We start from the raw sequence: 17,258 nt of genomic DNA on the forward strand, positions 1-17,258 counted from the left end.
AACTTTTTAAGGAAACACTTCTTTTGTCCATTTTGTGACAAAGGTGGGGTCATGTTTCTCTCATGCTGAGGAGAGCATGAAGGCCCGAAGGAGGAATTGAAATGAAGCTTGTCTGAGCAACACAAAGAGTTCAGCAAATAGAAGGTTCAGTCACAGTACTTGAACTATTCAAGCTCCAAGCTTCTTCATTCAGACATAGCTGATGTCTATCATGAGAATGTACACTATAGGAAGTTTGGGAGAAAAGAGTGAATTAAGGGGTATTTGGAATGTAGCTCTGTTTGCAGTAAAATATTTCATTGGCTTGTTTACAGATTCCTTTTATTTAAATTACCTTTGTTAATTTGAATAGGATCATGGAAAGTGAATTGCAGAATACTGGAGGTCTTGACATCATAGAACAGAATCGAGACTCTTAGGGACATTAAGTCCAACTGTAAAGCTAGCACTACCAAGTTAATTTAATTTTACAAGTTCCTTAGATTTTAATGTTTAAATGCACATTCGAAGATTTCTGTTCCATTTCTCTGAAACTAGAAGACTAGCAAAAGACTGTTTCCCAAGATGATTTGTTACAGGATGTGTCATCCTGGGCAGAGTCTGCTACTGTTCTTTTCTTGGTGTCCTTTTTCAGAATTTTGTGAGTAGAACCCTTTGAGGAAGATGTAAACAATTATTATTTCTTTTTATTTCATATGATATACTTTGAATCAATTGGATTTAGTACCTTAAATACCATCTCTTATACTATGATAAAGTGATTTTATGTAATACTGACCTATGCACAAAAATACATAGTTGTAGAGCATTTCATGTGACTATACTACAAAATTTACTTGGACACAGCTTCAATAAGGCACTTATTTCCTATAGAAGTGTGTGATGGACATAATTTTAAAGATAATACATTTTTAACTTGTTGCAACAACCAAACTTCAACTATCACCCACTGAAAATAGTTTAAAATAAAATTTAAATAATAGAAATTGAATATCAGGTTTTAAGAATTGCAAAATAGGATGGATTAGTGCCCTGGAGCACCCAATGCTATTTACCTACATGATTTTCTTCTGTAATTGGGCTTTGAAGTTACATATCAAAGTAATTGGCATGTTCTAGTTTATAGGATGCTAAAAAGAAAGAGTTCTTCAAAGAGCATGTATTTTAAAAAGAAATGTAAAGCACAATTTCCAAGCAGAAGAAATAATAATTTGTGGTTTCAACAATGAAGAAAGAGGAGTTTTAGTAATGAAATACATTAAAGGTGCTGAATCCGCCACAAGAGGTAGTGGATGTTTATTCTAACTTAAGTAAGTACGAGTTTATTTTTTAGCATCCAATTAAGAAAAACCCCAGAACTTGTGAAATTAGTCTTGACTCACGATTTAACACTGTAATTGATAACTTGTTGGTGCTGGCTATAGAAGGTAATCAGTAGAGTGTAATTTTTATCATAATTCCTGTAGATGGTTTTTAAATAAGGTGGATTGCGCTTCATTCACTACTATTTATTACGTGCATGCTTTATTTACATATATTTTATTTTTTGTAGTTCTTGTTTTCTTGACTTGTATCTTTAATACCTTATGGATCAAAAACACTGGATGAAAATTAGGTTGATATTTAGAGCACATAAGAAGTAAAAATTGTGTAATAAAGGTAAATGAGGTGGGAGATTACTGACACAATCTGGTTTAAGTTCATTTAAATTCTTGCAAAGTAATTATTTGCTTTACAGAGAGGGAAAAAAGTAAAATCCTTAATTGCTAGCTAAATGCACAGTGCATGATTTGCTCTGATAGTCAAACCTGTGTATGGAAATAAACATATAATGCAGTTCCTGGAGAGTTTTCAAGCTGAATTACGCAAATCCTAGCAACTCTTTCCTCAAAGAGCTCTGCAGAAAGTGCATGGGGCAGAGGAAGAAGGAGATTCTGTTAAAAAAAACAGTATTTTGTATCTAGGAGAGGAAGAGTGTTACAGAGAGGGGACAGAATTTCTGGCAAACAGCTTATTCCTTATGCATATAGTATTACATCAGTTTGATTGTGTGAAATAGGAACAACATGCAGGACTCTTGTGTAAATACTTTATGTATTTTGGGGAAAAAAAACATGGGTGTGTTTGGGAATGTCTGTTTTAAAAGCAATTCTTTAATTCAGTAAATGTTCATATTTTTACTTCTGTGCCTAAGAAAAGCATACAGCATATAAAGTGCTTAGCAGGATCAAATATACATCTGTTACAGCAAAAATGTATTAAAAAGTAATTTCTTTATTGTATCAAGTCTAGGAAAGTCCTCTGCTTTCTGCATTTAGTTGGATCTGCTAAGTGGAAGGTGCAAGAAATCCTGTCACAGACACTCATTGACTAATTTGCATTAAGAGATATTGCTTCCTTACCACCATTAGTATTTGGCTTAAACCTTGAATGATTTCATTAGCTACATAAATGCTTAATCTCTTCAAAATCCTGCTAAGCTCTTGCCCTCATTGAAAGCTGGGATAATTTGTTCTAGTTAATTCTGTATTTAAATACATGGCCTTTCAGTTCCACCTTTTTTTTCTTAATAACAGGGAGATGAAAAGAACACAAATTTTACCCTGTCTGTCCTATTATTTTGCTCTCCTCTGCTGTTTACTCTTTCTCGATTCTTCTTTAAGCAACACCACTTTCTTTTTCAGTTTGTCAGTGCAGTCACAGCAATTGCATGTGAGGTAAAATCAGATAGTTGTGGAAGTTGGTGCCTTTAATCACGTTTTCCCAACATACAGTACTATTTATGACACAGCTATAATTTGTGCTGTATTCTTTTTACATATGAAACACTTTGATCTATTCAGAGTTGTCCCTCACCCTGTCTCAAAGGAAAGAGAACAATTTGTAAAAGGCCACAAAAGAAAGCACTGCTTTAAAATCTGTGTTATACAGTCTTACTGCAAGTATGTAAGAAAATAGCCTTTTTGCTTTCTTTTCCTCTGGAAGCATACATCATTGCTGAATTGTGTAGATTATAGGGGGGAAAAGTGGGACTTGCCTAATGCTGAAAAAATTCTTTTGGAATCTCTTAATTGGGACTGTATTGCAAGGAAATATATTACAAACAGTTCAACACATTACCCCCGTAAGCATGTTGACTGTTCTGTCAATGGGGACAGTGTATGACCGTGGAGTTAAATCAATGGGGAGATAAGAATGTTTTCTTGTTAAATATAAACCAGTGCATGTACTAAAGTAAGCATCAACACAAATATATAAACAGGGAATGGCTTATGGAAACAAACAAAAGAGGCTACATTCTCAAAGTGAAGGTGGTGATGAAAGTGCTTCCAAGCTACTTTTGTATTCTCACAATCTAGCTGATGAAGGAAGTGGAAAAAATTCTTGATGTAGCCTTTGTGGTTTTTCCTAGGTGTAGTGCTGCATGTTTGCTACCTTTTTACCAGCTGGTTCTTCTAAGTCTTAGGAGACTTTACAGGACTTACAATGATCTCGGTATTGAGGGAGGATCCCTTTAGAGCACACAATCTGAACGTAGGTATGGAAGCCTGGTAACGACTGGTAGAGGAACATGTTTCCCAGTAGGATCTTACCCTGTTTTCACATCTGTCATTCAGCAGGCTTTTGGGTGCATATCTACACACCCATTCCTTCATCTCTCAATGAGGATAGTCTTCTAGGTATTCATAATCTCTGCTAGAAGGTTATGGAATATCCAAGTCCTTGGAGGTTGTCCTTATTGTCCCACAGTGAACAAGCACTAAGATAAGATATGAGCATGGACTTATGATGCAAGTCCAGAAGCATAGAACTGCTCTTCAAAATACAGGCACTTTCTCTGGAAAGTCAGTCTTTGTGGCATTACTGAACAATTTCGCCATCTGAAGATCTGCAGTGATGCCATCTGGAGTGCCATTTACCCTCCTGCAAAATCTACACATCTGAACATATTGCAACACTTAGCAAAACACGACGGCTGCCAGTGTTCTAAAAACAAACAAACCAACTACGAAAATCTGTAAGTAACAGTTGATAGGTGATTGGAATGCAGGCATGCATAGAGTTGACCTCTGTTCAAAAGGGTAAACCAGAACACCGTTTGGCAAAGTCTGTCACAACTTTATGCTGACGGTAGGTGGATTCACAGTTCGCCCACTTCTTGTGCTGTGGAGTCCCATTAATAAATCTGCAGGTCAAACTGAAAGGAGGGTAAGTCTTTGGGCTTCAGTGTTGGAACATCCATAGTCTGTGCCAGTGTGTCAATACACATACAATAATTTTCAGTTACTTCTATTGTCTGATTTTCTGTAAATTCCTGAGTAATGCTTTACATATCTTTATTTTCTTAATATTGATAAGGATACCTAGATACCTGAAGGTGCATAGAAAAAGGTGTTTAAGCAGAAAGTAATTCTTGGCAAGAGCTTGGTTACCAGATAAACTGATTGAGTCCATAAAAGGCATTGCACATGTACTAGAGCATCTTTTATATATGTTTTAACTATATGTTTTATCTAGGGAGTAGTTACTGATAAAGCTATGTAACACTAGAGTATTTCATTTGGAAGGGACCTACATCATCTAGATAAGGAATGAAAACTAGGAAATGAAGCTTTTTGGTTGCAAAACGCAGTGAGGTTATAGCACATCTTTTCAGTACCGCAAGAAATAAACATGTTGTTTCAGGAAGATTCTGGTATCTGAAGAATAAATTATAAATTGTCATTATAGTAGCTGAAAATCTAGTAGTTAATGGCTGACTAGCATGAAAAAAAACCCTGACTATATATAGCCTTAGAGTGGTCTTAGAAATGATGTATAGAATATGCATACTTTGAGCGCTTTAGTGGGTTATTCTGTGGAATTAGTTTTTTTCCTTCTGCTGTTTCAGGAGAGTAAATTCAAATGTTTAAAGAAAAGCAAGTATTTCTAAATAGCTTTGGAGTGTATACAGCAGCTAATAGGTGTGATGATTTAACTGACTTGCAGTGAGGAATATGAAATTATGTACTTAATCTTAGGTTTGCAGTTTTAACACCAGTATGTCTTCCTTAAGTCTCCATTCTTCTCTTGGTAGAACTGGCAGCAGAAGCCCACATCCTTTGCTGCACTGAAAATATTGAAATCTGTTTAATTATTCAGTTATAAGTTGGTTGGGGTTTTGGTTTTACTTAATGTTTAGTAGCAAATGCTTTCCTTTGCCAGAATGCATGTCTTGTTTATTGAAGTTATAGACATTTTTTTACGTAACATTACAGGGACAAAGCAAAATGTGTAATGTAAACTTCATGAAAGCATGCGCTTGTGCCACAACTTCTAAAATGTCATTGTAATGGGACTAAAAATGTGTGTATTTTGCCATTTTTGCTTTAGTTGGTGTTTTAGAAAAATTGCTGTTGACAACCCTGTAATAAAATAAGACTAACTGGGCACTCATGTTCAGTCAGATAAGGCCTTATCTACTCAAGAGACTTTGCTTCCTGTGAACATCCAGAATGTAGAGGTAATAATTTATTAAAGGAGGATGGCTACATTACTTTCTGGCTTGTATATTGTTAACAGCAGTATTACAGTTGAAGAAAGTCTATTTTTGGTGATGTGTCAATAACTAAAATGTTAACTTTAAATTTAATTTTTTAAGCTAAATTTACAATGCAGGAAGAATATAAATATCCTCATATTTAATGCAGATAATGAACCTGGGTCATGGGAAGCAGGGATGACAAGAAAAGCTTTATGTACAAACACAAAAAGCCTCAGACTTGCAATTTAAAATCTGAAGCAGAGACTTGTACTGAAATATTTAAGTGAAAAAGTAGCTGGCAGTCTTTGTACTTGTTAGAGACTCATCAAGGTCAGGGGTAGTTCTTATTCTGTAATTATAGTAAAAAAAGATAGATATAAAAAACTTGAGATTTCAAAGAGACAGTCTAGACAGACGTGGTATTTGCTGGCCTAAGGGTGAGGACAAAACTTTCCAGATCCAAAGTACAATGCAGTATATATGCCACCATTGTACAGGAACATTGTCCTTGTTCCTCAGGGGGACAGAGCAGAGCTTGCTCTCCTTCTAGGCCCTCTACAAGGGTTTTCACAAGGAGTTATTCCAAAATGGACGGCTGCAAGATAACAGATCTCAACTTCATTTTCTATTTTTTTTTTAGAGGAATTAAATTCTATGTAACCTACTGTAATTTTTGGAGCTCTATCCATAATTGCACAGCCTCATAACAAATGTGAAATGTGCACATTATGAGGAAGAACTAGAATTTATTTTAGTAAGGAGCAGCTATCAGAAACTGTAAGCAACTAAAACTACTGCTAGGATACATCACAATTTTATGTTGCTTTCAGCATGACTGAGTATTCACAACTATTGTAAATACCCTCAGTGGTTGCAGCTATTGACAAAAGGCTTGTCCCACATCTCCTAATGATTTCTACTATGATATTCCCAGTATCACTGGGGTTTTTTTTGGTTTTTAATGAGAACAAGATGAATTTGTGCCCCTGATCTTGAACTACTACAGTTCTTTTGTTCTTGATTTCTTTGTTACAGATGTGCACTAGACTTATTGTTGAAGTATACAATGTCTAGCATGTGCTGTGGGTGCAATTAGTTTTAAAGCCCCTTCCTGCATGATTTCCTTCCTGTTGGGTTTTGGGGGTTTTTTGTGTTTTGTTTTTAATTGTGAAGTCATGGTGTTCCTGAAGCTTATTATAGTGTCACAAAGGGTGTGGAGACACAAGAAAATCCTTACCTCTTCAGCCCATACCCAGGGATGATGCAAGACAGACTAGGGTCAGTTTACATGTTTTAACACACCCACCCCTGAAAGCATAACAGTCAAGACTTCTTACTCAAAACTAGTTTTATTTTAAAAAATAAGTCGAATGCATAGCACTCACAAAGATTCCATTGGTTGGACATTTTGCATTTAGGAGCACCATTCTTATTCATGCCATAAAAAACACATTTTGGTTCTAACAGTAAGAACAGCGTATTTTTAAATACGCTGATAAAGCCCTTTTAAATAATATATTGAAACTGTTCAGTGTACATTTTCTCTGTAGACATTATGCAGCTGTAGTGTCAGAAAAAACTTAGACTAAGTAATAAATTAAAAACAAACAGCATGTAGTGGATCTTTTTACAGTTGACCCAATGTCTTAAAATAGTCAAATAAAAAAATACCCCATTAAATGTAAATTTGCAGTATTAACTAACTGAATACACCCCCGCCCATTATAATTCCAGTGTTAAGTATTAGTTATATTTTTAAATATCAAATGCCTATGGGATAAATTTACTAATACTCAAAAAAAAAAAAAAAGCCTATACTGCTGTGCCACAAATAAAGATGACAAGTTAGCTGATTTAAAGATCTTACAGAAAAGATTGCTACAGGCATCTGCTGTTATTTCAAGTTGTGGTCTATTACAAGACTGTACATTCATAGCATCAGAGGTAGTTAAGAGCATTTAGGACTTGGATATAGCATTGCAACAAAATGAAACCCAGAGAAAGAAGTCCCTTTCCCTCTTAAATGGGCAACAATGCTGAATAAAAAACATGGCATCTTATGAGGTGGTAGGTCTCTACTGAACACTACTCTCAGACATGGGCAAATATTCATTAAAAGATGGAGAGAGGAGAGAAAAACAAAACCAAGAACACCACAACCAAACCAACTTGCACTTTATTTAAGAATTGACCCCACTATGCCTATTTCAAAGTTGATTCTGTAACATAAGGCAGAGGATCATCTCTTTCATTCACCCTCCTGACTTGCGCATACATGCTACAAAAGCCCACCACAAAAATTGGGATTTATGCAAAAAAGCCCAACCAAACCAAACCAAGAGAAACAGGATTTCTTCTCCTCCGCAATGTATAGGTTTTTGTAGCATGTTATCATTCAGCCCAAGAAAGAATGAATGCAGCTGTCTTCCCTCCACTCTGAACATTATGGAAGGCCCTTCTTCTGTGATAAATATTGATAATGTTATCTTAATTGCCCCTGCTTTCAAAACAATCTCTATAAGATTCACAATACTTCAGGGTCATTAGATGGCATACAATTTTAAGTGCTGCCACTAAGACAGGCCAGAAGGTGGTAAAAGAACAAATAAACAAAAAAAGCCTCAAGTCCACAAACTATAAAGATATTTTAAAGTAGTAAGAATCCTGTCACACATACCCCTCTCTCCCATATTCTACCACAGGAGAAAGTCAGGTATCTTCTTGTATTTAAAGAAAAAAAAACACAAAAACAAACAACCCAAAACCAACCCTCCATTAATATCACCATTTTCATCCAATAGTTGGATGAGTGAAGCTTTCTACCCTCTGACTACCCACTCCACAGGAGATAGTGTAAGTCCATAAAGTTACATAATTAGCACCTTAATTGTGATAAAGCAGTTCACTCTGCAATATATTTTTGATCCACCCATTTAGAAGAGTAAATCTCTGCATTTTCTCCTAGAACTGCAACATAGTAGAAGAAAAAGTTGCCCCACTATTACCTGAGAATTTTCCTCCACTGTAAGCCTGGAAGTACATTTAACTGTACTTTTTTTGTACGAGTGATACCATCAGTACAACTGGAGGATGCTCTCTGTTGATTAATAATACATGTGTGTTTGTGTATACACAGAGTAATCGCAGCCACTGTAGTAGTTCTGGTACAGTACAAGTTCAGCTGAAACTCTCTTTTCTTCAGTTATTCAGTAGCACACTGCTGGGCAGTAGCTTACATCTACATTCTGTGAATACTAACATATCCCTTTGGTACTCCTGCATATAGATGCCCTGAAGAAAAGCCACTCCACCTGCTATAGTGTCTTCCCTCTTTACCTTTCTCCCTTCAAGTTATACCCAATTAAGTATACAAACCAGCAGCACAGAGTAATGAACAGAAAATTCCCTGAGTTAGTATGAAAGAGTTACTTTAAACTTAAAAGGACAGGGAAAAGAAAAGAAGCAAAAATATAGTGTCTATCCTGTGAGGTACAAAACTTAAGAACTAGCCAAAATACCAGTTAACTCAAATGCCTTAGCCTAAAGCAAATATCCAACACATATGCTGAAAAAGGGGCAAGAATACAGAGTTAGCCAGATGAGATCTGTTTCCTCCTGTGGTTCCCATGTATCTGGAGAAACCTGGCATTCAATGGATTCTGAAGTTTCAGTAAACTGTTAATACTGTATGGTGGTATTACATAAATGTCTTCAAAATAATACTGTGTATCTCCTTCATTAAAAGGTAAGTCTATAGTTAATCCACAGCTACTTTTGACTAGTATTTCAAAGATGTGCGTCAGAAGCACCGAGTATTCCAAGTGCCAGAGTAAGAACTTATTACCCCCAGGTATACACGTTCTTTTTGGAGGGTGTTCTGTGTGCTTGTAGCAAGTCTGTATTTGACCTATGGTACTGCTTGTCAATCCAGTTGCCTTTTTTCCTAGAAAGACACTCTTTTATTTGATTTGTTGCCCTCAAACTTATTTGAGGGTTAACAAAAAAAAAAACAACCCAACCCAAAACAATTCCCCTCAACACAACTTCCCACCCCAAACAAGCACAAAACTATTCTGTACTTATCACCTCTCAAAGCAGGGAGTAATACAGGAATATCGTCCATTCATTTGATAACTCCGGTTGTAGGAGACACTTATACATGGCTTCACTTCTAGCGGAGCAGCAAGTGACATTGCAGCACTAGTCTGTGCATGGCCTCGAGCCTGAACAGTAGACTGTAAGGCAGCAGGGCAAGTCTGAAGTGGGTAAGATGCTGTATGATTAGATGATAATATCTGTTGACACTTTTGCTGCTGTGATGCCTGATGGTGATACTGTAATGAAGACTGATGAGCTTGGAGATACTGTGGTATGTGCTGTTGAGCATTAGCCTGCTGGGGAGTTGGAGCTGGGGTCTGAAATACAGTGTGTTGGGCAGACTGAGCATGTTGTCCTTTTTGCTTGTTTGCTTCCTTCACATCATTATCATGCGCACTAAACAAATTAAGAAGACAGAGTACATGAAAATAGATATTAAAATAATTTAAGCTCTTCTAGGTTAACATTTAAACTGCACAATTTTTAGAGTGCTCCACCTGAAAGCTTCCAAAGCTTAAAAAAAAGAAAAAATAATTTTAGCCTACCCTTTAAATCATCTGTGATTTTAAAATTTGTTTCTCTAGAATACACTTTCTTTTCAGCATTTCACTTCATTGCACAGCAATACAAAATGCAAATAAAGAGCAAGTACAATACAAATAATACAGAAGTATCTAAAATTACCAGTGCAATATAATCTACTGGTACTGCAATAAAGTGCCAGATTACCAGAACCTGAAATTAAAACTTATTTGCTGCTTCTACCACATTTAAGTTGGGTAAGAGAATATAGGGTTTTTTAAGACATTACATCAGAGGGTTCTTAAAGATGTACATTACAGTACTTAAAGATCGTATGTATACTAATATTGGATTCTGTTCTGGGGAGCGGAAATGCCTTTTTTTATCTTCCTCTCACCTTTTTTCTAGCCCACTGAGCACACTTCAGTTAGATGGTTTAGCTCACCTGAATTCCCTTTGATTTACACCTGTCTGAAATGTATTTAGCTGTACTCTTTCTCTTGCTCTTACACTGAGGTTAATCAGGTGCCACCTACATACTTCAGTCAGGCCTAAAATCTAGGGGGGTTTTGTACAAAACGGGGCAGATCTCTTGAAGACAGCTGGGGTTCAACCCCTCAATAGATTTTCCTGAAAGACTGCTTTTTATGGTGTGCTGCAAGGATGACCTAAACACTTCACCTTTCTCACACCCCACAAATGTTCCACAGCAGTACTGAAAATTCTACAATAGCACTCACATACTTTAGGTACTGTTCCTCTAATTACACACATTAGCAAAGCAAAAACAATGTCACACTTATAATGAATATGCCTTTCTTCCAGATACAGCTGTTCCTGTGCTTCTACAGAATACAAGTGTGTTTAGATCTGGGCAAAAGAAAACTTCTGTAGGAGGAAAGCAGTTATGGTGGGCATAGGTTTTGATCTTAAGGGTTAGAATAAAAGAACTTATTGTATAACAACCCTTCTCAGTAAGGTTTGGCATTTTTGTCTCATGTCAGCTGTATGTCTCCACTGTAGTGCAGAAACGGATACAGCAACATTAAATAAAACCTCCTGGTCACTTCCTCCCCCCAGAGTTGGCCACTCAGTCTGCATAATCTGTTTGGAGCATCCCTTGAACTTCCAAGGGTTAGAGACTTCAGAATAAGTAGAAGCTCCTATGCTTTCAGTACTCTTCACTCTCTTTTTGCTCTCTGAGCAGACTACAGAGATTGGGAACAATCTATTTAACAGATTCTCAAAGCATGCCAGAAGATGTTCAGTAGAAATGCAAGGCTGAGGTTTGTTGAAAGAACAGGAAAGAGGTTAGATCTGTTAAGATTTTCTTTTTTTGGAAAGAACAAAACAGTTATTACTTAACTATATTACCTAATACCTAATTATTTTTAGAATAGAAAAACTGAAATTAAAAGAAGAAATTTACTCTGAGTGCTAACAGCCATTGAACATACCAACAGATCCAGAAATGGGCTTAAAAAATAAAAATAAAGCTGCTGTTAGCTTACATTAATAGTCGCTCAATACATGGCACTAGAAAATCCCAGGAGTATGCAGTAAGATGATGCAGTCGGGTAGGCCACGTTGGTGAGAGACGCAAGATGATCCTTGAAGAAGCTACACATGCAGTAGCAACTAAAGAAGGAGCATAATTTAAAAATGCATGATCTAGAAGAAAGGAATAAGAAAAGGATTAATTTAAGTTGGACATTGTCTATCAATGCAACAGAGGAGTCATTATCTGGAATACATAACTCACCTTGCAATGATACTTCCAGAAAGTAATCAGCATATTTTGCCATATATAACTTAGTCTTCTCTAAGCAAACCATTGGCCAGCCATCATGAAGATCAGTCTCATGGACAGCAATAGAAAGATAATAGTCGATGAAATGAGCAGCAGTTGGGAGGCACAAATTCCACTGAAATGTTTCTAGCAACAACAACTCCATATGAAGCAAATTCTGTTTTGTTAGTACCAAATTCATGTTAGTCATACAACCCAAGCTGTTCAGCTGTTCAAGTTTGGGAACGCTGTCTTCCTTTTCTTCAAATTTACCTTCCGATGAATAGAAAGAGGAGGGGAAAAAAAAAGTAAGTTTCAGCACAACTGAACTGCAAAACAGCTTGTATCTAATGTCTGCATTGGTCATATTTCAATTCAATGTCAAACAAGATCGAGACTTTCCTGCAGATGCAAAGAGACAAAAAGTGGTATGTACTATAAAGAGCTGTCAAACACTCTGTAGGATATTGTGCAGTGCATACTTCCTGTTGGTTTTCACACCCTGGCACACACAGAAGTTGGTTGTGAAGTACTGCATATGCAATTTTTTGTCACCAAATTATTTTATATGTCTCCGTCATCAATGAAATACCACAGTAATGTGCCTTGGCATACACAACACTGCAACATTTGGCTTTCATCACCCTCCTCCCCCCACACACCCTTTTTGTTTCTAAAACTCATTAAGAGTACAGCTAGAGCCCTAGCTAACGTGGCTGCTTTTAATGCCTGTTATGGTAGGCATCGGTTTAGATTTGATAGCTGGTAAGCCGCTCCTGCCCTTTAAACAAGTGAATTTCAGCAATGTACAGCTGAAAACCTACACTGCTATATACACTGTTTCAACTTTAATGCTGCTAGCAGCTTCAGCTTTCCTTGGACTTTTAACTTGTCAGGCCTGTATGGTTTTAGCCTGAAGCAAAATTGTGTATGTAGAAAACCCATTAATAAGAGAAACAAGTGTCATATTTCCATACAGTTTGCCATATGGTTGTGCTATTTCAATTTCATTGCAAATTCTTTCCATCTTACAATCTCTATTCAGTACTATATGATATGTTGTAAATGCACATTTTTAGGGAGTTTTGCAGGACTGAACATTCCCCCCCCCAGCACTCAAGGTACTTATAGAGGACTTAATCCAATACCAGCCTCAGTCTCTTAGTTTTTGTTTCCCATACTCTAGTAATTACAGAAATAAAAGCTTCAGGAGTCACATCATAATTTCTCTTACTACTTCTGTAACCTTATCAGATACATCATGGTGTGATCTGCCTAATATATTGCATCACTGATTAAAAAGGGCAAAAGTTTAAAATAGCATTCTGGTTTGTATTTTCTGAAACAATTCATGCACTGCTGCTTGGAAGAACAAGCAGTCTCAGCTTTTGGAGCTCTACTTGCAGCTTGTCACGAAAGATGGCAGAGGCGATTTTTTTTTTTTTTCAAGTTATAATTCTCTTCACAACATGAATTTCATTTGAAAGTCTGGCATTAGTTCAAAGCAAATCCATTTTCCTAAATGGATTACACTGGTTTCTGAGGCAAGGTTTTCATACTCAGCACCTTATCCTTTGCCAAAAGATTGCTGGCTGGTGGCATCCAGTCAAAGTTTACCCCAGAAGAATCTGAAATAACCCTTTTCTTGTTTAACTGTTCTGCTAAATAGCTGTATCGGTGTGAGATGGGGATGGAATGAAAGGAAGCAGTATAGCAAAAATAGTCAACACCTCCGTGCTCTGGTTTTCTAGCAGAGAGGACATGGAGCTATGATGCCATACATTTTATTTGAGAAAATTAAAATATTCAGGGAAACAGATCAGCAGAAACTGAACCAACAGTTAGCTCTGCTGCCAGGACCCATTTATCTGAATCTGCTGGTTTAAGAATAAATGCAGCAGGTATCCCAGCAAACTGTACCCATATTTCTTTGGGGACTTCTAAAAGGGGTCCACAAATGTCAAAAGATGGATACACACCACAAGAATCTAGCTGAGGTCAATATATGCAGCACTGCTCATAATGAATGTTTGTAATTAATTCTGTTTTCAGAGTACTGTACATTCACTTTCATATTTCACCAGTATTACATTTTGTATGTGACAATACAGGGTCTATGTTAGCCTTAACTTGCTTAATGAATATTGCAATTTATGAAATCTGAAGTATTCCAGAACCACACATCACCATCAGCAGGGTGCAGTGCAGTCTACAGATGGTTTAATTTCTTTATCACAGTTATGCAAATTTCTTATTTCCAGCACTGGATCTACCTATTTTAAGAGGTCCTCAGAAAGACAGTCTTTCTATTCCTACAATACAGCTCTGAAAGTTCCCCCTAGAACAATTTGTTTCCAAGTACAAATATTAGTTTTTCATGTCAGTTTGTTTTTTGTTCCATCAGTTTCAACAGGTGCCAAAAGGACTCAAAACAAGAGTCTAAAGAAAGGCTCTACCAATTGGGCAAAACTGATATACACTAATATGCCCCTCTTTTATAACCACTTTGTTTCCCCTATCTGCTATATCCTACCAAGACACACCTTGTATCTGGCAGCAGAACTTACATTGCTCTAGTTAAACTTCGGTGCTACATACTTACTTGCTAAAAGTAAACAGGAAAGAGCAACCACATGCAGCTGCTGTATAGATATGTCATAACGATCCATAAAGAGGTCCAACAGGTACACAGCTAGATGTCGTGCAGCAGGACAAAGCCTGAACCGATTGCTCACAATGGCAATCAGATCTGCAAAGTATCTTCTCAGATGTAGCTGGGGAGATTGTCCTTTGTAGGAGGGCAGCTTCAGCTCCTAGATGGACAGCAGGATGCAATTTTGTTAAAACCATTATTTAGTTTAATTGGTATCAGATTAATATAGCTGACAGTCTCAAACTTTTAATGGAATTTTCAAATTTCTCCCCTCTTCCTTCTGTTCCCATTATTTCAGCATTTCTTTTCACAGAACAAAATCTGTTATATAACAGAAGAACCAAGAAATAATTTGGTCCTGCATAATATTAGTGTAACAATTTTATATTTAACATCTTTCAATCGGGAAAATGGCTCAAGTGACTTTAGCTTTTACCATTTCTGTTGTATTACCTCTACTGCAGAGGCTGTACCTCCCAAAAAGGAAACAGCAGGGGTGAGTACTCCTCAGCTGCTTCAATGCAAAGTCCAATAGCTAACTCAACCCCCTCACACTACAGCTCAACTTGAGCAATCAGACTTTGCACTGAAGCGTCTGCATGTTCCAATGCTACCAGATCTCTGCAGGTGCCTCCAGGAGAAGGGCACTAACTGGTAGCCGAAGGTAGTGATCTTAGGAAGAGGAATGGGGAATGCAATGTGTCAACATTTGCTGCACGCATGTTTAAACCCCGAGTTAATCTGACCTGATTGATGTTGCACTGGCACTGATTACAGTGTGCTCTCAGGTGTTTAGTTAAGTGTACATAAACCTCGCACTGTCTCAGATCTGAGGCAGGGACCCCACAAAACAAAAGCCCTACCAACACCACAGATGAGAAAAACCCGTGACATGGTATTTGGACTAGTAGAAAGAACATTCCCCAAGCTCCTGCCTAGTACCTCCTCTTGTATACAGCAGAACAGCAGTGCTGTCCTTTGTTATCATTAATAAATTTATGAGTTGGATTGTGCAGCCTACCTATTGCGTGTAAGTAGCATTTTGAGTACAATTACATTCCTGACAACATCCAGTTGGAATGGAGTCAGCCAAATTTTCAGAGTCTTAAGGTCAAAGTTCTGAAACATGCTACTGAAAAAAACCCCTAAACTTAATACCCCCCCCAACACCTCCCATACCTATTAAGCTTTAGAATGCATCTTTCACAACGCTTTAGTTTAATAACACTAACTTTGGTAGCAAATAAATTATCCTGTCCTCCTGTCCCACCACCCCTACTTCAAGAAAGTCACACTTGAAAGAAAGATAATCCACTCACCAAGTACTATCAGGCAGCAAAAGTGCATTTTTAGTAGGCTCAGCCACTGTAAACTGTTTTTCAGCTCCGGGCTGAAAAGACGTATTTTATTAAGAAAGCAGCCCCAAAGAGCAACTTTGAGTTAGCTGAAGTAACTTCAAAGCAGCATTACTTAAACCCTCTACTCTTGCTGCACCTAGTGTTTGTTTGTTTGGCTTTTGGAGATTTTTGTTCCAACAGCTCCACAACGCTTTCCGCAGAGCTTAAACTTGAAGCCATTTCCACATCCAGACAGAAGAATTAAGCGCCCCGTGACCCCTGTCCTTTTTTAAATGCAGAAAGGAGTCCGGTCACTCACAGAAACTGTCACGCCCGAGAACAAACAGCCTGAGCCTTAACTGAGGATAAAGCAAACTCCACCGAAGTCCGGTCGCCTCACTCTTTCCACGCCGCTTCCAGCCACGGGGCTGGCTCCGATTGTTCAGCCTTCACAAAGGTACCGAGACCGCCGCCGTCCCCCGCCGCCCACCAAGGTCCCCCGCTCAGACCCTCCTCCCCGACCGAATCCCCGCCGCGCCGGGCTACCTTGTAGCGAAGCGCCTGGTGGATGTCGGCAGCCAGCTGTCCTGTCCACCACTGCGCCTCCAGCTCCATCGGCGGCGCGGCGCGGCGGCCGGGGCCTGGGAAAAGGGGGGGAAGCGGCACTCACTGAGCGCGGAGGGCAGAACAGGACGGGACGGGACAGGCAGCACCACCCTCGCCCCTTCCCCACTCGCCCCCAGTTAACCGCGATCAGCTGCCGCTCGCGCCGCGGGGCGCCCCCGTACCCCCAGCCCAGCTGTCCGCCATGCGAGGCACAAGTGAGGCTTGTTAAGCCGCCCCCTCCCGCTGCGGCGCAGGGCTGAGCGAAGGGGGCGCGGACCAGGCGGCGGCCCCAAGGAAGGACGGTGGCGCCCCAGCGAAGTTCGGCAGCACTTCCTCTGCTGAAGCCGCCACTCACCCTACGCAGCGGCGGGGCTGACGGCCGCGGCGGGGCCGGGGCACCAGAACGCAGCACGGCGTCCCGAAGGCTCCCCCGCCATCACGCGGCGCCGCCCGCCTCACCCATTGTTAAAGGGCCGAGCGGGCCGGCGTGTGTACAAAGCCAGGCAGCGCCCGCACGCGGCCGCCAGCCCACCAATCGCTTGCGGCTTTACAGCACGGCCCGCCTGCTGGGCGCCAATCAGGGTGCCGCGCTCACGGGGCACGCCGAGCTCTGCGCTCCGCGGCCAGGCGCGGGAAGGCTTTGGGCCCGCGGAGCTGCCGTAGCTGTCCCAGCGGTACAGGCCCGGCAGGAGGAGCTGGGGCGGGCTGTCCCCGCTCACCCAGGGGGTC

General features: G+C 39.2%; 1 protein-coding gene across 3 annotated transcripts; it reads right to left on the reverse strand.

Moving 5' to 3' along the window:
- Nucleotides 1-8,270: 8,270 nt before the first annotated feature.
- Nucleotides 8,271-17,021, reverse strand: CCNJ (cyclin J). Of its 3 annotated transcripts, none has more exons than XM_062610348.1 (6): nucleotides 16,885-17,021; nucleotides 16,470-16,564; nucleotides 14,536-14,746; nucleotides 11,907-12,206; nucleotides 11,656-11,815; nucleotides 8,271-10,018 (listed from the first exon to the last, which is right to left on the reverse strand). In XM_062610348.1, the coding sequence occupies exons 2-6, from the start codon at nucleotides 16,536-16,538 to the stop codon at nucleotides 9,607-9,609; spliced, it is 1,152 nt and encodes a 383-aa protein (XP_062466332.1). In that variant the 5' UTR covers nucleotides 16,539-16,564; nucleotides 16,885-17,021; the 3' UTR covers nucleotides 8,271-9,606. The 3 variants fall into 3 exon arrangements, with proteins under 3 accessions (XP_062466332.1, XP_062466334.1, XP_062466333.1); XM_062610350.1 differs by having other exon boundaries at nucleotides 16,243-16,564; nucleotides 16,885-16,955; XM_062610349.1 differs by having other exon boundaries at nucleotides 15,906-16,564; nucleotides 16,885-16,955.
- Nucleotides 17,022-17,258: the final 237 nt, after the last annotated feature.

Source organism: Pezoporus occidentalis, unplaced genomic scaffold (genome assembly GCF_034315485.1).
Source record: "Pezoporus occidentalis ecotype Australia unplaced genomic scaffold, CSIRO_AGI_Poc_V1 ctg147, whole genome shotgun sequence".
NCBI lineage: Eukaryota > Metazoa > Chordata > Aves > Psittaciformes > Psittacidae > Pezoporus > Pezoporus occidentalis.